The 23,130-nt window shown below is 41.9% G+C and overlaps 1 protein-coding gene across 2 annotated transcripts in view; it reads right to left on the reverse strand.

Moving 5' to 3' along the window:
• Nucleotides 1-17,263, reverse strand: part of carmil3 (capping protein regulator and myosin 1 linker 3) — a 158,456-nt gene extending 141,193 nt beyond the window's left edge. For both annotated transcript variants that reach the window (XM_054733343.2, XM_054733299.2), the window contains exons 1-2: nt 16,996-17,263; nt 11,472-11,566 (exon numbers count right to left, since the gene is read on the reverse strand). In XM_054733343.2, coding sequence (XP_054589318.1) covers nt 11,472-11,566; nt 16,996-17,053 — 153 coding nt within the window. In that variant the 5' untranslated portion in view covers nt 17,054-17,263. The remainder of the gene's footprint in view (nt 1-11,471; nt 11,567-16,995) is intronic.
• Nucleotides 17,264-23,130: the final 5,867 nt, after the last annotated feature.

Consider the following 23,130-nt stretch of genomic DNA (forward strand, 5'->3'; position numbering starts at 1 on the left):
CTGTACGACTTCCTCGCAGAGCTGATCTCACGAGTCATGCGCTCACACTGCACGACCCAGTTCTCGCATGCGACCTGACTGCTCACACTGTACGTCTGGTAGCAACACGTCAGCCCTAAAAATATGCTAAAAATAGCAGTTTTTACTCAACACGTCAGACTTTTTTGTCTTGTTTTGCCTGTAGTTCTTCGGGAGTGCTGCAGGAGGACACACAGGGATTTATGGGGGTTGGCTGAGGAAAACGAAATAAAGAAAGTAAATCTGTGTTTTGTGATCAGTTTAATTTTACATGAACACGACAAACACGCTTTCTTGACAATCTTTGTGAGTAAAAAAACGTGTAGAAACAAAAACGAACAGCGTGTGTTATTAGGGAAATAGCGAGCGGCGTTGATGCAGGATTGCGCATGCGCCGTGAGCGGTTCTGGTACTTTTTGGGTTGCAGCTGCTCGCAGCGCCGCTTCAACAGTGCGATACCCTCACGAGGGACGAGCGAAATATTAAACACGCCAGAAGTCCGTGCGACCTCACGACTGCTGATCGGCAGCTGGTCACGTGGTGTTAATCGCCTCTCGTAACCCCCTGTACACTACACGACCGCTCGGCGCAAAACTCGCCCCGATGTCGTGGATTCTCGCACGACTGGAAAATCGGCTCAAAAAAGTGAAAAAGTCGCACAGTGTACGCCCGGCTTAAGCACACTAATTGTAAAAAATGTTGGTCATTTGAAAGTTGCAGGCTAACATTTCAAACAATAAGTATCTAAGGTGAGGATGACAGAGGGGCTAAGTGCATTCCCTGCTGAGAATGCAGCATCGGATAATGTCAGTGAGACAAGACAAGCTCGGCAAATTTTAAAAGTGTGAAAATTTCCAAAACATATAACTTCACGTCGTGATGAAAATGTACTCATATAAAAGTATTGGTCCTACAGTGTGTAGTGTGCAGCCAGTCGGTAAAGAAAACACACCGCAAACAAACCAATCTCCCACACAAACATCATCAGGTTAGTCAGGAAATTGCACAAAACCTTTCAAAATCAGACGATTCAGTATGCTACTGTCACCTAGCCTTATAATATCGCCGGGGACACACCGGCCGCGGAAGCGCCGCGAAGCGCCGAGAAGCGAATCGCTCACGAAATTCGGCCGCTGCTCGCCGCTCCTCAGTTCAGATCAGACGCGCCGCAGTCGAGGCGCGCCTCGGCTCAGCTGTAGTTTTTCTTTTAAAACACTTGGTGTTCTCCATTTCCTCTCTGCCTTTTCTCAGCTGTTTTCCTCTACGTGTGTGCGCGCGCGCGTGTGCGTGTGTGTGTGTGTGTGTGTGTGTGTGTGTGTGTGTGTGAACCTATGGTATGAGTTGTTTCTGCCTGTTGAATCTCTTGGAACCCGCTCCAATTCTGCAGCTGTATCCTAGCAGTTTCTTCCGACATGGGTACGTAACGTAAATAATCATGTTTTTCGAGGGTCGTACAGCTCCTTGTGTTTCTCAACTTCCATAATTAATTTAAAGTCATCCATCTTAACTGCTTGCCTCAGACTTTCTGCCTCTCTGTCCTGTTTGCTCCGGTGAAAAGACACCCAAAACCACACCCCCTTCACGAGGTCACACACGCACACAAGTTCGATGTGTGTGTGTGTTCGTGTGGTTTTTCTGCAGTGTCTGATTACGAACACATTTGACTATTGCGGAATTTTATTTTGAAATGCTTTATTTTGTTAACTTTACCGGCCTGCCTCTTATGTCTAGGTTTGACTTCCTGCCAGAATTGACGCGATTCACCCGCGGCTCGCGAAAAAAATAGAGCCGACGCCAAAATGATCGCTGCACGGCGTGGGCTAGGGCGCCGGCGCGCGCCGGCGCGAGGCGATTCGCGGCGCTTCGGCGGTCCATGTGGTCTATAGAATAGCTTAACAAGGGCGCCGAATGAAGGCGGCCCCATTTTCGCGGCGCTTCCGCGGCCGGTGTGTCCCCGGCGTAATTGCATAAGGCAGCATGCAGCACGCTTTTTTTGGGATATCAGGTCACGGCAATCCAACATTTTTATTATCTCTTACAGGTAGGTGAGAAATTGTTGATTTGGCAATATATCGTGATAACTTTCCCTGCAATGTTATATTGATATTCAAAAGCCATGTATCTAATTTTTGGAAGAATTTACATGCAAACATTTGTGTATTTTCTTTTCATTTGGTGCCATTTAGATGCCGACCGCTAGTTTGCAGCAGCATGCAATGGGTTTTGTTTCAATATTGAAATGTAAATCCCTCTGTTATGGTCCAGATACATCATGTTAAACATGTTAAGTATCAGTTTGGACTGTTTATTGAATTTTCCTACAGTAAATTCAGCCTAAAAAAATCACTAATAACATCTGACTGAATGTATCGCAATATCTCGTGATACTTTTTATTGTCTCCCTTTTTTTCTTTAAAATTAAAGAGTAACTAAACCCTAATATATATATATATATATATATATATATATATATATATTGCTTATAAACTGTATAATTGGATCTTTACAAATGTAATCTTTGTTTCTGTGCATTTGTTGACATGTTTGTATAAACTTGATTAAATCTGCAATCTAGGTCTAAAAACGTCTTACATAAAAACATCTGCTGCCCCCTGTGGCAGAACAGCAGCTACTACATTTTAAACTTGTGATTGACTGGGGCTGGAACAATTTCACGTCATCGGTACAGTCTCCTCCCACTCCCCCTCCTTCCCAGGATGGAAATTCCCCACACTTGGCCATGCTACTCTGCGCCTCCTGGCAACGCCCTCTTTCATGGCATTTTTCAAATCTTGACTGGGGTGGAGTTCCATTTTCTGATGGTGTGCAGTCCCTCTTTAACAAAATATCAATAATAGTTACAATCTGGGACGTTACCGAGTCTGTGCCGAGCCAGCCCTGAAGCGCCAGCATTTGTAGCTTGACACAAGCAGGCAAAAAGCTCCAGAGCTGTTTGAAGAACTCAAGCCAAGAGCAATCCAGATGTTATTTCTTTTACCCCTAAAGCCTGATTTATGCTTCTCTGTCTGCGTCGGTGCGGAGACACGCAACGCCATTATCCGTCCTTGCGTAGGGCACGCAAGTACGTACGGAGTCGAGCCCACTTTTTTAAACATCCGTCGAACGAGACGAATTAAGCAAGCTTGTGATTGGTCAGGACGCCGCTGTTGTTTACAGCACCACCATTGCAAAGAGAGCTGAGGATAACTAGCGGCAGACACGGAGAAACTTGAAGAATACCTTGCGAAAAAACTCTAAAAATATCAACGTTTAATTCTCCTGTGACTGGAGGAGTGAAAAGATGCGCAGCAAGCGTTTTATTTGTGGACGGAAATGACAGGAAACGTGGGTTTAGAGGTGGGGAGCGCATGAAGCGGTGGGAGAATGAGACAAATATTTCCGTGTTAAAAGTCTCTTATATTCACAAAAAACACAATATAAACACACTATCTTGGACTGATACATGACAGGATACCACAGAACAGTGCTACCCCCTCTGTTGTCCTGGCGGGGAATTGCTTTGCAACACTCTCCAGGAGACGGAGAAGTATGAGAGCAAAACGCTTCCGTTAATCCGTGCGTGTCTGTCCCTTGCAGAGCTGACGGAGAAGCATAAACCAGGCTTAAGAAGCCACGGCATCTTTATGATGAAGCAGGCTAGACGCTAATAATGCTAACAGTTGATTAGAAACAAATAGTAATTCTAAAAATATGTCAAGCTACTCTTTCAATTAGCAACAACCTGATATTAGGCTACAGTGAAATGTGTGTCAAGTGAATAATAAGTCAATTGTGGTTTACTTCTTTTAATAAATCACTTAGACGTATAACAGCAAGCTAATAGCAATGCGGCAAACAACCACACTTCCTACAATGCTGGAGGAATATTACCATAATAAGTGTAGCTAATGCTTCCTACCGAGTGCTAACATCAGGTAATGTATTTCTCTACTTATCAACTTACTGTTTGCTTGTTATCTAGAATCTTCTGGCACTGAGTCCTAAATGACAACAGCCATGAACATTTTTGTTTATAAACATGGGTTGCAGTAACCAAATTTGACCACATGATGTCATCCTTACGTCATTCTTACATATTGCTCCTTAAAGCTCTTTACTAATAAGCTGAATGTTTTGTCAAACTGAAATATTTTTGTTGTATTTTCCTTAAGATCTGTTATAAAATCTAGGACGTTTTTCTACTAAAATGTACAGATTAGAGCAATGCAAACAAGGGAAAACATGAATTTGGGGAAAATATAAAATGAAAGTAGAAATAGGTTAAGGGTACACGGAATTAAAACATCATGTGGTCAAATTTGGGAACTGCAGTCCTTGTACAACAACAAAATTTCCCAGCATTCCTTACCCTATATTAAAGTTAAAAGGCTGTGGCTTCTTGGGTTTATAAGAAATAACTTTTGGGCCACTCCTGTTGCTGGATAACATTTTCCCCCAACACTTCTGTTCTTTGCTGGGCAGTGTCAAACTACAAAAGCTGGCACAGACTGGCAACCTTGTGGGCTCACGAGTGGCTCTGGAACCAGGAAGTATGGAGGTGGGACAAATTGTCAATAAAAACTACATCCCTCTTCTGCCTTTATAGGAGAAAAACAAATCGGAGGGTCCGGTGGCACCTGTGCTTGGCAGCCTCGCCTCTGTCAGTGCGCCCCAGGGCAGCTGTGGCTATATCGTAGCTCATCACCACCAGTGTATGAATGTGTGTGTGAATGGATGAATGATACACTGTAGTGTAAAGCGCTTTGGAGTCCTTACTCTGAGAAGCGCTATACAAGTGCGGGTCATTTATCATATATCTGTTTAAATGTAACCTTCTTTCCAACATGACTGAGACATTAGACTGTTAAGTGATTATTTTACTGTAAAAGTCTTACTTATTGCACCTTTAAATGTGTTACAGAGCTTAGATGTCTGTCTTATTTTGTTCAAGAGTAAAACTGTTTCAACTGGAAGCAATAGCAGCCATGTCACATGTTGCAAAGCATGCTTGAATAGAGACTGATTGTTAGAGTTGTTTAAAAAAATGAATCAGTGCTTTCTGCTGATTCAATTAAAAACTTAATATTTTTTGCCAAGATGTGGTTCTCTCAGCAAAAACTGCAAACATGTTTGGAAAAAGGATCAGCTTTATATCAGCTCTGCAGAGATAACTATATTTAAGACGACACTAGCCTGAGCGGCTTCAGCTACCCAGAAGACAGGAAGACTCTCTAGAGAGACGGTTGAAAGGCTTAATGTTATAGTGCGTTTTCTCTGCGGATTCACTTGTCTTGTTTTCTTAGTCTTCCATCTGTGAACACCTGGACTCTGCAGAATGGATTCATGTTGTCAGAGGAAAACTGTTATGTCTTCTGCCCAGATGGCAAAATAGCTTCTTGATCTCCGAGTCAGACATCTTTGCTTGTTCAAGTTGCTTTGGGGTGATTTGTTTGCAGTTTGTCACCTCCTACACTTCAATATTACTTGTGTAGCTACTTCATACGTCAGCATGTCAAAATCTGTTTAATAACACGTCAGCTCTCATTCCGCATACATGCAGAACGCTGTGCAAAAGTCTTACGTAGTCCTATAAGTTTGGAGGCTAGTAAAAAAAGTAATCTAAGTCTTAAAAGTTATATTTAAGATGTAAACATAAAATAAAAGAATTGTGTTTTTTTTTTCTTTTGCTCTTGATTGAGTTTGAGAAATTAAACAACATTTTTTTTAAACTCCAACTTTTGGGCATTTGTTTGACAGGGATGACAAAATAAGAGCATGCATGTAGAATAAGACAAAAATGTGTTTGAAACAATCCTGCATACGTTCTGTCCGCTCACCTGACAAAGACTTGTTGGTTGTTCCAAGGTCTAAGCACAAGTCACGGGGGAAAAGAGCACTCTCGGTTTTGGTGCCTGAACTGTGGAATGAGCTCCCATTGGATTAATATCCAATGGCTTTCTTCTTCGATTTGGAGTTTTCAATCAATCAATCAAAGATACTCATTAATCCCAGAGGGACAATAGAGTTTCAGTACACACAAATCAGAGAGCAGACATACATGGGCAAGACACATGACAAGAATTGGTGACTGTGGTCATTCGCAGCCCTGAGTCGCGCTACCTTAATAGAGATAAGAGGGTTACATGAGGAATGGTTCAGGTGGAGGGGAAAAAAGGCACTTCAGAACTACCCTCCACCAGGAGGGCAGCTTTGCTCTACAAAAAAATACCTCAGACATATATGCAACAGACTTCAGACATTACACAACATAAGTGTCCACTAGGTGGGGTGGTGGGTTGGGACTATCCCCACTTCAGTTCCTGCAGCCACGATAGAAGCAGCGCATGTCACCTCAGTGTGGATGTGTGTGTGTGTGTGTTTGGGGGGGGGGGGGGGGGCATTGAGGGTTGGAGGGTTGCAGTGACCCTGGAACGTTTCAGCGGCCTTCCCGCAGTCCCACTCAGGCTGGGAAAGGAGACAGAGTTGAGTTGCCATAGCGATGGCACATTCCACATATCTTCTGGGGGGGGAGTTTTCGTTGGAGCCTTGCAGGCTCAAAGACGCCAGATTCCGATTAGAAATTGTTTTGGGGTCAGACAGAGATAATTTCCTCTCTGTCTTACAGTTTGTTGGTCCTCAACCTCTCAAATTCCCAATAATAATGGACGTTAATCTATCCCAATCCGTGCTGATTCGTCCACTCTCTCCTTGATGGCATCCATCTTTTGTGCCAAAGAATGAATCTCCGCCAAAGTCCCAAGCTTACGATTCATCTCGACAATTATTTGAGTCTGTGAATTCACAGCGCGGTGCAAACCATCTCTGAGCTCCGGGATCAGGCCAATATTCCGTGACAGCTCGTTAATTTTCCGGTAAGCCAAGTAGCCTCCAATGCCGATCAGCAGGAAACCTGACACCAACACCATGAATATCCACACGTCTTCAGAGTCCTCCACACACAGCTGAGATAAACAAATCAAGTCCCACTGTTTCCAGGAGTCCATGATGTGTCCAACTGGGTCTGTCACGGAGGGGCATCCGGGAGCCCCTTCTCCCGTTCTCATCGTTGAAAAAATTTTATCAACCGCGTTGAGAGACCAGCTGACGAGATCCATTTTAGTGAATTTCAGTTTCCAGTTTCCAGAAAAATTGCAGAAGCGACCGTGCACCCAGCACACACAAACAGACAAAGGCCTTGAGGATAAGATATGGAGGAGAGGAGGAAAAAAGCGTCTGCACCCTCCAAGAGCCAGAAAAAGAAGCTAAGCTGAGGCAGTATTACAGATATGTTTGAGCTTTAATGGTCCAGTGGTTTATTTACCATTGGTAGTGCTCTGGGTGCTATATTGCCTACTTGTGTTGATGTTAAGGTGTATATCCTAGTTCTTAGCCAAAAGCGGTTTTGGCCTTCTCTTTAGATGCAGCAGGGTCATCTGTCCTATTCATCTTTTTTGTTACAACATGTCATGTTTGTTTATATTTTTATATGTGTGCAATAAGGTCTGGGTGTTTTTAGACCTACTCGTCTTTTTTATCTGATTTTAGTCACTGCATCAAGTTGATTCATTGTGCACTTATTATTTTATATCCAGTTATGATTTAACGCATTCTCTGTTTTTGGCACGTTGGGTGCTTTGGGGCTTTACAAACAAATAAATAAAAATAAATTAACATGTTTTATGATTATGTTAACAGATTCTATGGAGGGCATCTTCTGTGGCCTATTATACAAAACATATTTTATTTCATTTTATTCGTTAACTTAAAAAAACAATCTGACTGGCATAAATGTAAAGCACTTGAACAAACAAGCTACAAACAAGGTGTCGTGTTTTAATGCTCTTCTTCAAAAAGCATCTTTCACACTGATGTGCATTAGGTTAATGGCTCGAGCCGAGGAGTTTTATCATCCATCTCTAAGAAATAACGTATAACCCTGCATGAAAAGAAGAAGACTTGCTGTTTAGAGTCTGCGGACTTCAGGTACGAGAAAATTCTGTTGACAGCCCAACTCTACAGAACAGACTGGATGATTAGAAAAAGAAAATGAATCTCATTGGAGCCACTTTCATGCCTCAGGGCTGATGCCGAGTGTTCCTCCTACACCAGAACCGCTGAAATTCTTGATCTCCAACACAAAGAACTGGTTTGGTTTACGGCAGAAGAACAAAAGAACAGAGAAAACTCCAAAAGCTGTAAGATGCCCTTCACATAAATACACAGAGCCAAAAAATTATCCAAGCAACGTCTATTAAATTAGTGGTGAAGGAGAAAAAAAAGTTACATTAAATGTTTTTCTCCGTGTTTTGTTCATTTGAGACAATGATCCCAATAATGTTTAATGTTTTTTACTCAAGCAAGCCATTCTTCAGACAAGGACTAAAATGTTCTCCAAAATGTTCAAGCAGAACATCAAAAGGTTAAAAATATTAATAAATCACAAAAACCGCCCCTAAAAATGAATGAAATCTGATAACAGAAGACTAAACTTCCAGTTGAGGTTTTAAACCAGAAACACACGATAACCCTGCTTATTTGGTGGGATCTGTGCTGAATGTTGATTTCATTTTTAAAGCCAACCAAATTTAGATTTCCAAATAGTTTTAAAAGAGTTATAAACATCATTTTTCCCACAACAATATGTTTTTGTGGCAAGATACAATTTGCAGATATTTACTGTGGAATATAAAGTGCTTTATCGCTGAGAAAATGTAATTAATTTTGCATTGTTTATTTTATTTATTTAGTTAGAAGTATTCAAAAACATAATGTGTTTTTAATCACGGTCTTGGCTAACGGACAAAAAAAACAAAGAAAAATAAACAAAGATTTTATTAAAAAGTTAATTTACTCCCTGTTTAATGAGGTCATTTTTTAATGAGAGGGTGGTGGGGTGCCATTCTGCATTTGGTTAAGAATATTTTTATTATTAATTTTATCTCTGCTTCACAATAAATAGAGGTATAACCAAAGGACTCTATCTGGCTTTCATAAAAGAACATTCACCCAATAAAATGGGAGTAAATATTGGATTTTTAATTGGTTTAAGCAGGGAGGGTCTCTAAAATGTATATGATTTATGTACAAGAAGGGAACTTTAAAAACAATCCAATGCCATATATCATCATTACACCCACCACCATTTCCAGAGATTACAGTGGTGCTGTAAACATCCCTCACATCTGCACCAGGTGGGCAGAACTCTGTCGACACGGTTCTACTGGAGCAGGTCCTTCAGCTAACCGTAGGATTTAAGCAGGAATGAGCAGTCGAGTGTGTCCACGACTGTCAGACAGTGGCGCTCTAAGACGCTAATGGGCTCATTGTTTGTGAGAGCATGAAAACCGCAGAGTCAACAGAGGAAGAAACGGTGCAACCGATCAAGGAAAATAAGTGGCGGAAGAACTAAATCGCAACTGGGGCATCACAACACAGCAGTGATTTCTTCAGCCCACCCCCACCCCGTCCTTCATTCACTCCCCCCCCCCCTTCTTCCTCCATCATATGCATGCACCTCTCCCCACCCCACCACGCTCTCAGCCTTTGAAGATGCTTTGTTTTCTCAGTTGCTTCTAATCTTCAAATAGAGTGATCTAATAATGTCCGCAAGAGTGTGTGCGCAAGCAAGTTTGGTCTGCATGGAACCCCTCCTGCGTGTGTGTGTGTGTGTGTGTGTGTGTGTGTGTGTGTGTGTGTGTGTGTGTGTGTGTGTGTGTGTGTGTGTGTGTGTGTGTGTGTGTGTGTGTGTGCGTGTGTGGCTGATGCTCTCCAGCATGCTGCCCTGGGTGCTGCATGCTGAGGCCCTCCCAGTGCCTGTCTGAGCTGGGTGCTGGGGGTGATGAACTATGAGTGCATGTGTGTGTGTGTATGTGTGTGACTGCATGTCATGATTTGATGGCTGGTACAGTCAACACACACAGACAGCCTGATGCAAACAGTCTCCGGAGGGAAAATGGGACTATAGGAAGGAGAAAAATCGTAGAACAAAGACCTCTTGCTTAATATAAAACTAGAGAAATCAGGAAAAAAAACGAAATTCTTGTACCAATTTGACCTTCTCAATCTATATCAGAATGTAGCATCCACATAAGGAAGATAAAGGAATATGACAGCCTCGTCCCATCCAGCAGGGCTTACTGAGAAATGATTTCAGATTAAATCTTCTCTATACGACATCGATCAAATCATTCTCTACTTTCTCCACGCGTGACATTTTCTGCACAACCCAGATAGAGTCAAACAATCTATTTACAAGCCCTTCTTTTCACCCTTCATACATCTAGACAAATGCATTCATTAGAGTGAAAAGATCACCTTTTAAAAACGGGGGAGGAGACCTTGACTGTGCACTCGAATGAATGCAGACACATCTATATCCAGAGCTCCCTCCCTACCCTTGAAAGAACTTGGGAGCTGTTGCAGCAAACGCAGCCAAAGCCTTTTTGGATTGTATGAAAAAAAGAAAAAAATAACTGCAAGGGAAAGGCCTAATTGAATTGCTTCTGATGGAAAGAGGAGCTCAAAACGCTTTTACAGGTTTGAGTGAAGATGGAGGGAAGAGGGAAAGGGCAAGAAGGGGGGAGACAGAGAAAGTGAGAAGCAACCGGCGAGGAAGTGGAAGGATGGAAGGAGGTGGGGTGACAGGGTGGAGAATAATTGAGATGGACAGATAAGGTGGGAGGGAGGATGGAAACAAAGGGATAACAAAAACAAGGGGAGGTTGAGTCTATGAAGAAATATGGAGGACAGATGAGTTCAGACGCACGTATTGGTGTGTGTCTGGTAGTCTTAAGGGGCGGGCGTGAGCTCAGGCCTGATCACGGTGACGCTGCGCCAGTAACTGATGGGTCGCTGACTAATTGTCAGTTTCTCAATAACAGCTTTGGCCTTGGCTTCCTTCAACACATCCCCGGCTGCCCACAAACCCTCTGGCATGCGCGCACACACACACACACACACACACACACACACACACACACACACACACACACACACACACACACACACACACAAAGAGGCTTATTTCTCAGCAAGTAAAAGACAAACACAGGCCCTGTGTGTTTGAGCTCTCACACACACACACACACACTGTAACCTGTGGCATTAAGGCCATCCTGCCACATCTAATAACATCTAGGATGGACTCAGTAGGCCACGGCATGGTGTCCACTCCTCTCTGCTTAGACAGCATCTGTCCTAAGCCTGATTTACGTCGCGTCTGTTGCACGTCTTAGAAAGCATAATCTGTGACTCCTTATGACTCCTTCAATTTGTTGCAAGTTGCTCCCCGAAGAGCCTTTGAGAGCCTTTCTAGCTGCTCACCGAGCCAAGTGCCACTCCACAGCACACCTTCAAGTCGCGTTCACTTTAACTATCAGCGTAGCTCCCAAGTGACCAGGAGTGACACAGAAGGGGTGAAAGGGGAGGGGTAGGCAGACGTCGGTGGCTCTCACCAGAATTCTGTCTTCAGACTTGCCGCTCCGGGTCTCTTGCTTGATGGCTCGCACAAACTTGATGACCTGCTTGTCCAACATCTTCCTGATGCTCTCTGGGATAAAAGTGAGGCCAAAACAACAGAAGAAGGGTTAATAAAAATGTGTCAAACAGCTCTGGCTTAATTTGGGAACAAAAAGACTAAACAAAATAATTCAAAGGTTCACATAAAAGCATCTACCTGATCGCATATGGTGGAAATAAAAATTAGAATAATATCTTCTGTATCAAAAAGCTTTTTTATTAGCCTAGAAATCTAGACCGTCAGCTGAAGTGACATGATTGTGTTCTGCATGTTGGTCTAGCCACACTCCATAGGAACCTAAGCCGGCCTACCATTGGCCCGGGCAGCATTGTGTTAAACCAATCACAACACTCTATAGGTTTGATGGGCCAATCACAGCAATCTATATTTTTGATGGGCCAATCACAGCACTTTATAGGTTTGATAGGCCAATCACAACACTCTATAGGTTGGATGGGCCAATCACAACACTCTATAGGTTTGATGGGCCAATTACAACACTCTATAAGTTGGATGGGCCATTCACAACAATCTATATTTTTGATGGGCCAATCACAACACTCTATAGGTTTGATGGGCCAATCACAACAATCTATATTTTTGATGGGCCAATCACAGCACTTTATAGGTTTGATAGGCCAATCACAACACTCTATAGGTTGGATGGGCCAATCACAACACTCTATAGGTTTGATGGGCCAATTACAACACTCTATATTTTTGATGGGCCACTCACAACAATCTATATTTTTGATGGGCCAATCACAACGCTCTATAGGTTGGATGGGCCAATCACAACAATCTATATTTTTGATGGGCCAATCACAACAATCTATATTTTTGATGGGCCAATCACAACAATCTATATTTTTGATGGGCCAATCACAACGCTCTATAGGTTGGATGGGCCAATCACAACAATCTATATTTTTGATGGGCCAATCACAACACTCTATAGGTTTGATGGGCCAATCAAAACAATCTATATTTTTGATGGGCCAATCACAGCATTCTATAGGTTTGATGGGCCAATCACAACACTCTATAGGTTTGATGGGCCAATCACAACATTCTATAGGTTTGATGGGCCAATCACAACACTATAGGTTTGATGGAACAATTACAACACTCTATAGGTTGGATGGGCCAATTACAACACTTTGTAGGTTTGATGGGCCAATCACAACACTCTATATTTTTGATGGGCCAATCACAGCATTCTATAGGTTTGATGGGCCAATCACAACACTCTATAGGTTTGATGGGCCAATCACAACACTATAGGTTTGATGGAACAATTACAACACTCTATAGGTTGGATGGGCCAATTACAACACTTTGTAGGTTTGATGGGCCAATCACAACACTCTATAGGTTGGATGGAACAATTACAACACTCTATAAGTTGGATGGGCCATTCAAAACAATCTATATTTTTGATGGGCCAATCACAACACTCTATAGGTTTGATGGAACAATTACAACACTCTATAAGTTGGATGGGCCATTCAAAACAATCTATATTTTTGATGGGCCAATCACAATGCTCTATAGGTTGGATGGGCCAATCACAACAATCTATATTTTTGATGGGCCAATCACAACAATCTATATTTTTGATGGGCCAATCACAACAATCTATATTTTTGATGGGCCAATCACAACAATCTATATTTTTGATGGGCCAATCACAACGCTCTATAGGTTGGATGGGCCAATCACAACAATCTATATTTTTGATGGGCCAATCACAACACTCTATAGGTTTGATGGGCCAATCACAACAATCTATATTTTTGATGGGCCAATCACAACATTCTATAGGTTTGATGGGCCAATCACAACACTATAGGTTTGATGGAACAATTACAACACTCTATAGGTTGGATGGGCCAATTACAACACTTTGTAGGTTTGATGGGCCAATCACAACACTCTATATTTTTGATGGGCCAATCACAGCATTCTATAGGTTTGATGGGCCAATCACAACACTCTATAGGTTTGATGGGCCAATCACAACACTATAGGTTTGATGGAACAATTACAACACTCTATAGGTTGGATGGGCCAATTACAACACTTTGTAGGTTTGATGGGCCAATCACAACACTCTATAGGTTGGATGGAACAATTACAACACTCTATAAGTTGGATGGGCCATTCAAAACAATCTATATTTTTGATGGGCCAATCACAACACTCTATAGGTTTGATGGAACAATTACAACACTCTATAAGTTGGATGGGCCATTCAAAACAATCTATATTTTTGATGGGCCAATCACAATGCTCTATAGGTTGGATGGGCCAATCACAACAATCTATATTTTTGATGGGCCAATCACAACACTCTATAGGTTTGATGGGCCAATCACAACAATCTATATTTTTGATGGGCCAATCACAGCATTCTATAGGTTTGATGGGCCAATCACAACACTCTATAGGTTTGATGGGCCAATCACAACACTCTATAGGTTTGATGGGCCAATTACAACACTTTGTAGGTTGGATGGGCCAATTACAACACTTTGTAGGTTTGATGGGCCAATCACAACACTCTATAGGTTGGATGGGCCAATCACAACACTCTATAGGTTTGATGGGCCAATTACAACACTTTGTAGGTTTGATGGGCCAATCACAACACTCTATAGGTTGGATGGGCCAATCACAACACTCTATAGGTTGGATGGGCCACTCACAAGAATCTATGTTTTTGATGGGCCAATCACAATGCTCTATAGGATCGATGGGCCATTCACAGCATTCTATAGGTTGGATGGGCCAATCACAACGCTCTATAGGTTTGGTTTGTTGGATGTTACTGCAACTGAGCAGAGATGTAAAAATGGTGATAGCTCGTGTGAAGCCACTTTTGGCATCGACTTTGGACTATTTAGACTTGGGCTTTTCTTTGAGTCAAGAGCAGATAGATGTACTGAAATCTTTATTTAGAAAAATGATGCATCTGCATCTTCTTCAACGGTGTACGGTGAACTTCCCCATTTACTGACATCTGTAGTAGTGAGTGTGTAACATTGTTTGTTATCCAACAGCACACGGAGATAGTTTGAAAAACAACCGTAGATTCTACCACACAACAGAGCTATCCCTATCAGCCGTGGTCAACTATATATTCACATATTCACACATAAAGGATGACTTGCAGGGCTACTTTATTATACTATTATGGCAATTTTTTTGTGATTGAGTTATAGCCTCATTGGTCAAATCTTGACGATGGCGCTATGAAGTACCTCCAGCCGACCTGTTAGCACTCAGTTCGTGTTATTAATGATTCTCAGCTACTAGCATGTCAAATTTTAGCTCAGCATCTGTGAAATTGACCGAGTTGAAACATTTTCTATGTTTGCCGTCTTGAGGTATGTAGATGTTCTGAGAGGCTGATTAAAATCCGTCCGGTGGTTAAAGAAAGATTGCTTACGGGTTTTTGAAAATATATGAAGCAAAGATGTGTTCATGTCGAGGATGTTTCTCAGCTACGAAATCAAGTTTTAGCTCGATACCCCCTCAGTTTCACACATTTTCAGTTAGCAATTTTTGATTACTCGTGGAACCAGATTGATGCTAAATTTTAATCAGTTGTAGACGAACATCCAGGGCTTTATGACAAACACACACACACACAAATCTGAATCACCTCTGTTAGATCTTCAGATGGTGTGAGATGTCTATACTTAATTTATTCTGATACTTTCTTTAAAATTTTATTTTGAATGAATCAACAAAAGAATCTTGTATGAGGCTGCCGTAGAACATGATCCGACTCGGTCACTGGTGACATCACTCTAATATTTTAGTTCAGTTTGGGTGCCGACTGTTATCAGATATTTTGGTGTATTCTGTACTGATGATGCTTTAGCTGGCGGAGCATTGGAATATCATCAAATATTCTGATGATGTAGATCTGTTTCATCACATGATTTGGGAGTTTTGTACAGAGATACGATCTTCATGAGTGGATTAAAAACTGTTGCATTAAGAAAAAGCTATGCGAGAATATAGGAGACATGTTGGAAAAAGAAAAAGACAGAAAAGCAGCAAATCTGTCAGAATACGGCTGAAATCTACACCATGCGTGATGCCTTTTCTGTTTCTGTAGGTTTTTTTTTTTTTTCACCAGGTAGCGTGAGCTGAGCATCAAAGCATTAAAGTTGGATTTAGGACACCAGCAGGTGACACATTTCAGAAACGATTCAGCACACTGATCAGTGAATCAGTCTTGGAGCTTTATTTAGAATGCATCCATATTTAAATCTAAATCTGACTCAGAAACGTACTTTTATTGGTTTAACGACTTTCCATCCATCGTACCATGTGTCTTTAGGATGAGAGAGGTGATTTTAAGCAAACTGAACACAGCTGCAACCTATAGGACTACGCTGGAATTTGTGTCCAGACAGCTAACAGGGACATATACTCTATACGGCGTGACATTCCCATCCCATTCATAACAGGCCCATCAATATGCACCCCTGGAGCCCAGCAGATGGAGATGCAGCGAGTCATGCTGTGTCATGCCACTCCATTGTGTCAAAGTCTCCCAACTCCCTGACTGTAATACATTCCCTCATCCAGCAACAGCCAGGAAGTTGGCTGTCATGCGTGACTGAGCAGTGGCAGATGCTGGGAGGATGAGGCTGGGATGAGGTGGTGCAGGTGGGTGTGGATGAGGAACCTGCTGGTGGATTGGGAGGGGGATCAGCTGAAGACAAACGTGGAGTTGAGGCATTAAGCAGGGTAAGAACCTGCCATTTAAACCATTTAACTCAGCACCCTGAGGTCCTGCAGGGTGACCTCAGCATCTGCTCCCAGGATGGATCAGTCCCTCAGATTTCCCTTCTCAGACTCTCTGACTGATCCCCTCCACAACTTGTCCTCCACTCTCAAGTGCCTTGAGCCAAATGCCGCCTGGTGCTTAGGGACAGCAGACGGAAGGAGCTGAGCTGGTAAACAGCATCAGGATAATTAACAGTGAGAAGCGCACCTTCTCTGACATCTCTGCGTCCAAACATGCTGGTGCGCTGCTGTACCCTCAGGCGCCACAGAGCTCAGATCTGCGGTCTGCGTGCACGCACAGCTTTCAGTCACATCCACTTCCACGCACACAGAAAGAAGGACTGAAACGCCATAATGAACGCTTCCGATAATTAAACTGGACTGCGCCTTGTGAGTTTCACACGGACATTTAACACAAATCAATAAACTCACGCGCTGAGTGATTGGAGCTCATTCGTTTTGGTTTCAGCCTTGTGGAACATTTCCTGCGCCCGCAAACTCCAATCAAACGGGAGGAAAGCGCTTTAAAGGGGAGGGGAGCCGAGTGAAGAGCACCTCCGTCTGACTCTTAAACATGCCGTTTTCCTCTGAAGATGTTTGTGTAAGAGGTGAGAACACACCTGCAGTCACTAAAAAAGTCCAGACCAACTCACCTGTGATGTCCCTGCTCACGTTGACGAAGCCAGCCGCTGTGCTCTCCTTTGAAGCCATGGTGCGCTCCTCTTCTCCTGCCCTTCCGGCCGCTTCTCTTCACTTCCTCAACCAAACGTTCTCTCGTAACCGCGCTGCTCTCCTCTCCTCCTCCTTTCCGTTATCCCCGCGCCTGCAGGTACGTCCCGGCGTGCCAACAGTCCGTAAGAGGAGAGCAGCGATCCCGAGATGCGCACTGGCAGAATCCACCGAGCGCCTGCGACTTCAGCAAAGAGCAGAATCCACCGAGCGCCTGCGACTTCAGCAAAGAGCAGAAAGGGAGAGAAGAGGGAGGCGGGCGGGCGGACGGGCGGGGGAGTAAATATCTGTAAAACTAATTGTTGTGTATTTTTGTGCCAGATTGTGTGACAGGAGATTCATGACGACAATAAAGATCCAACTGGCACTTAAGAAGGCAGAATGACCCAAATATGAGGGAATAATGAGTCCAAAGGGATATTCAAGAATACTTCTGGGAGTTTAGGCAGTTTTAAAAATCAATCCTTGTTTAATAATCTGCAGATTCTTTTTCAGTCTGTCATTCACGTGTGGATGGATCAGTAAAGGGAAGTAATATGTGGTACAACAAAGGTATTCGTTTTACATTAGAGAAATAACAAAATGTTCAGTCAGGAAACACAAGAATTACAACCAGTCTTTAAGACAGTATCCACTGGATCCAGATTAATCTGCGGATCACTCTGATGGAAAATCCATGTTTTCTCAATCACGTCTACAGTATTAATTAAAAAATAAAAGACAATCAAATCAATCAAAGAAAAATAAAGACAAGGAGATAGTTTAGGGAAGTAATGATGTTTGAAGAGACCAAATAAAATTCTCTGTAATGACCATGTTTTTCATTTATTTTCAGTCAAACACTGACGTTTATTTTTCAGTATCAGATGTTTTAATGTGATCTGAATTTTAAATATTCACTAAAATGTTGTGACACCAATTAAAATGAGAAATGAACATGTACTCAATATCACAACTGGAAGGTCATTTTCTGTAAACAGAGTTTCTCTGCGTTGCTTTTCCAAATTATACTCTGTGTTTATGTAAGAACTACAAAATAGAATTGGAATTTCTGGTATTAAAGGTCATCATTGGTTCAAACAGCAAGAACATTTTGGCTGATAATAATAATATAACATAACATAATATAATATAATATAATATAATATAATATAATATAATATGATGTAATGTAATATCATATCATATCATATCATATCATATCATGTAATACAATACAATACAGTATAATAATAATAATAAAAAAATTATAATAATAATAGAAATTTGTTTTATTATTATTATTATTATTATTATTATTATTATTATTATTATTATTATGTTTTTATTATACCATAATATAATATAATATCATATAATATAATATAATATAACATAACATAATATCATATCATATCATATCATATCATGTAATGCAATACAATACAGTATAATAATGATAATAATAATAATAATTATTATTATTATTATTATAATACTGTACTGTATTTCATGATATGATATATGATATGATATGATATGATATTATATTGGGAAATGGAACGTCACCTCGCTGGCGGGGAAGGAGCAGGAGCTTGTGGCAGAGGTTGAGCGGTACCTGCTAGATATAGTCGGACTCACCTCGACACATAGCTTTGGCTCTGGAACCCAAGTCCTTGAGAGGGGGTGGACACTCTCAGACTTGGGTGAAGTGCGGATCAATGGTGCAAAGGGTTCAACTTCCGCACTTGAGAATCGGGACACCCTACACACTTGCACCCCTGGTCAGGATCACACAATTGAAGGGCACAACGCCAACGGTGGAAGTGTGAGTATTGGGATTGGGTCTCACCCATGCACACACACATTTACACACCGGTGGTGAAGAGCTACAATGTAGCCTTAGATGCCCCGCCCCTTTAAAGTCAAAGTTATGATCCTGGAAAAGAAAGAAAGAAAGAAAGAAAGAAAGAAAGAAAGAAAGAAAGAAAGAAAGAAAGAAAGAAAGAAAGAAAGAAAGAAAGAAAGAAAGAAAGAAAGAAAGAAAGAAAGAAAGAAAGAAAGAAAGAAAGAAAGAAAGAAAGAAAGAAAGAAAGAAAGAAAGAAAGAAAGAAAGAAAGAAAGAAAGAAAGAAAGAAAGAAAGAAAGAAAGAAAGAAAGAAAGAAAGAAAGAAAGAAAGAAAGAAAGAAAGAAAGAAAGAAAGAAAGAAAGAAAGAAAGAAAGAAAGAAAGAAAGAAAGAAAGAAAGAAAGAAAGAAAGAAAGAAAGAAAGAAAGAAAGAAAGAAAGAAAGAAAGAAAGAAAGAAAGAAAGAAAGAAAGAAAGATAGATAGATAGATAGATAGATAGATAGATAGATAGATAGATAGATAGATAGATAGATAGATAGATAGATAGATAGATAGATAGATAGATAGATAGATAGATAGATAGATAGATAGATAGATAGATAGATAGATAGATAGATAGATAGATAGATAGATAGATAGATAGATAGATAGATAGATAGATAGATAGATAGATAGATAGATAGATAGATAGATAGATAGATAGATAGATAGATAGATAGATAGATAGACAGACAGATAGACAGACAGACAGACAGACAGACAGACTTTCATGGACTAAAATAGCAAGAAATCCAGTTCATTGGCATCAACATACGTTTAATAAAGACCCACTGACTACCACTCACCATTTGAGTTAGAAAAGTGACCCAGCAGTTTTAATGTGTGCATGAAGGGTTTTTGGGAGTCTGATGCAGAAACTACCAAAACTTCTTTTTAATTCCCTTTCAGCTTGGCCCAATGATAACTATTTTGTGGTATTCATTCAGTCGTTACGAAACAGATTTGCTTCCTGCTTTGTATCTTTATTTTTTCCAGGAATAAAAAATTCATTTGAAGAGCGTTTAACCAGAAAGTTGTTTTCATATGCCAGAGACGGCTCTGTTGCTTTAATAAATCAGTTTTAGAGCAAGGAAAAAGAGTCAAGTATCAAACAGCTTCATTCAGTAGCTTTCTCCTCAGGGAAGTAAAATCCCAACTCCTAGCCATGACAGGATTTGAGATGGAAAGCTGGATGGAAACCAGGCTGGAGCTGAAAGTAACGCTGATGTATGATTCAAACATTCTTCTAAATGGTTGCTTGTCTGAGTCAGCACCGGTGCAACTCTACCTGGATTTTCTCAGAAGCTGCCAAAACCAGACCTTGTTTTAAAAAACGCATATCCATATATCTCTTTTCAGTTTGGCAAATCTGTTCATGAAGACACAAATAAACGGGCACAGGCAGGTGCAGCTTTCCAAATATTGTCCCCCCAGGACCCCTGAGTCGCTCAACAAAAGAGCAGGGTCTGCTGCATCCATCCATGGTTCTTTGTATTTGAGAGACCTTTGTGTTTGAATCTCTCTGATTCCTCACCCTGATGACAGAAGGCCAGGTGGGGGGCGTAATGGTGGAGAGAATCAGGGGTGGGGGCGTCGAAAGAGAAGAGCAAAGTGTGTGAGACTTGAATAAAAGGTTTATAGTCTAGGAGACTGTAACTGTCTCCAGGTTTTAGCGGGTTAAAACTTCATCTCTGTTCAAAGGTGCACTTGAAAGGACGGGCCATTATTTATTCATCAGTGCAGCATCTCATAGATAAGTAGGAGTGGAGGTTCTCTACATAGTCTCAGTTACTCCTCAGTCTACTGTATGCATGTGAGTCTGAATCAAAGCTTTTACAAATGAACTGCAGGCAAAAACATCACGATGCATTATAAAAAAGCAGTTTTCTTCAAGAATTATTTGGTCCATGAGGTTGTTGGGAAATCCCAAACATCAGTCTGCAGAGGAACGTTCAAACCAAGAGGTGTGTGATGTCACTGAGTAGAGACGTCATCTCTTTTACTAACAAAATACTAAACGTCAGAGTAAAAATAACAAGTGACTCCGCTTGTTTACTGTTTCCATAACGTTAAAAAAGATGCTGTTGAAATCATTTTCTCAGACCACAGAAACAGCAGAAATACCTGATTTTAGACGGAAGGATAATTTACACATACACTTGTTCTGGGTTCAAAACACACAGAGAAGCTGTATTATTCAGCGAGTCAGACGGTGTATTGGAGGAAAGTGCAGCTTGACCTGGGATCAGGTTATGATAAATGGTAATTGGTAAATGGTCTGTATTTGATATAGCGCCTTCTAGAGTCCTGGAACCCCCCAAGGCGCGTTACAACACAATCAGTCATTCACACATTCACACACACATTCACACACTGGTGTGGATGAGCTACGATGTAGCCACAGCTGCCCTGGGGCGCACTGACAGAGGCGTGGCTGCCGAGCACTGGCGCCACCGGTCCCTCCGACCACCACCTGCAGGCAACGTGGGTTAAGTGTCTTGCCCAAGGACACAACGACAGCGACAGACTGAGCGAGGCTCGAACCTGCAACCTTCCGATTACGAGGCGAGCACTTAACTCCTGTGCCACCGTCGCCCCCTATACACATATCAATGACCAGACATTTTACTTTGTGACTCACAAAAATATCTAAAGACTTGTGACCCCTAAAACCACTGATTAAACTCATAAACTGTATCAATAAAGGACAGATCCTTGGCGTTGGCGCTCAAAACTCCACTGCCACCTTGGCCATGTCAAACGTATCGTCACCCCAAGAAAATACAAAAGTGGGCAAAGATATAAAGCTGAGAGAGGACAGATGACAGACAAACCTTTTAACCTGAGGCTGAGGCCTTCCATTGAGCAAGCATGGGGCCAAATCGCTAGCGTTAGCCTGCCACCTGCCAGCTCCCTAAGGGTGAAATTCATAAAAACGCTTTCATCACATCTACACTGAGTTGTCATAAGTTTGACATTTTAAACCTAAAATGATTTTTGAACCAGACTGTAAAAATGTTTATTTCTGCTGTGAAGTCGGCTTTTTTTTTCTTGTTTACAAGTGAGGAAAAGATGGAGCACAAGATCAAAGGCAGATTGGAGCTGCGTCTGTAATGATGCGGACGATGCACGCGTCTGTCGTAGTGAAGAGAGAGCTGAGCCAGAAGGCAAAGCCTATCGTCACGAGCTTTGGGTAGTTACTGAAAGAATCAGATCGCAGATACAAGCAGCTGAAATGAGTTTTCTCCGCAGGGTGGCTGGGCTCTCCCTCAGAGATAGGGTGAGAAGCTCGGTCATCTGGGAGGGGCTCGGAGTAGACCTGCTGCTCCTCCACATCGACAGGAGCCAGTTGAAGTTGCTTGGGCATTTAGTTAGGATGCCTCCTGGACACCTCTCTGGTGAGGTTTTCCAGGCATGTCCAACCAAGTGGAGCCTATCTCCAGCGGTCAACGGGCAATCAGGCGGGGTACACCCTGGACAGAGAGCCAGTCCATCACAGGGCAACACAGAGACACACAGGACAAACAACCATGAACACACACACTCACACCTAAGGACAACTTAGACAGACCAATTAACCTAACAGTCATGTTTTTTGGACTGTGGGAGGAAGCCGGAGTACCCGGAGAGAACCCACCACGCATGCACAGGGAGAACATGCAAACTTCATGCAGAAAGATCCCAGGCCGGGAATCGAACCCAGCACCTTCTTGCTACAAGGCAACAGCTCTAACCACTGCGCCACTGCGCAGCCCGAAAATTGTTGTATGGCATAAAAAGTAAGATAATACAATCCGTTTGTTTGTTTGAAAAAGTCGTAGGCAGAAGTATGGACTTATTTAGCGCTACACCTAAGATGTAATTATCTCTAATTAAAGAAAAATATAATTGTTTTTCACTTTGCAAAAGTAAAAACGGACCTAAACATAATATTAAAACAGAACAAGCACAACACCATCATATGGTGTTTATCACTAAGCTTCCAGATGCGTTTGAAATAGCTAGCTAGCTGTGAGACAACAAATCTCAGAACCGGCCGTCTGGACTTCTCACAGCTGAACCAATGAAGGTGTAACTGGATCTCATCTATGTTTTGCGGATTATTGCTGACAGATCACCACGACACCACTCGTCTTTTGAGATTAACAGATGCTTTGTTTATTCCGACGAGCAGCGTCAACAGATGCACAAG

This window comes from Nothobranchius furzeri, chromosome 11 (genome assembly GCF_043380555.1).
Source record: "Nothobranchius furzeri strain GRZ-AD chromosome 11, NfurGRZ-RIMD1, whole genome shotgun sequence".
NCBI classification, from domain to species: domain Eukaryota; kingdom Metazoa; phylum Chordata; class Actinopteri; order Cyprinodontiformes; family Nothobranchiidae; genus Nothobranchius; species Nothobranchius furzeri.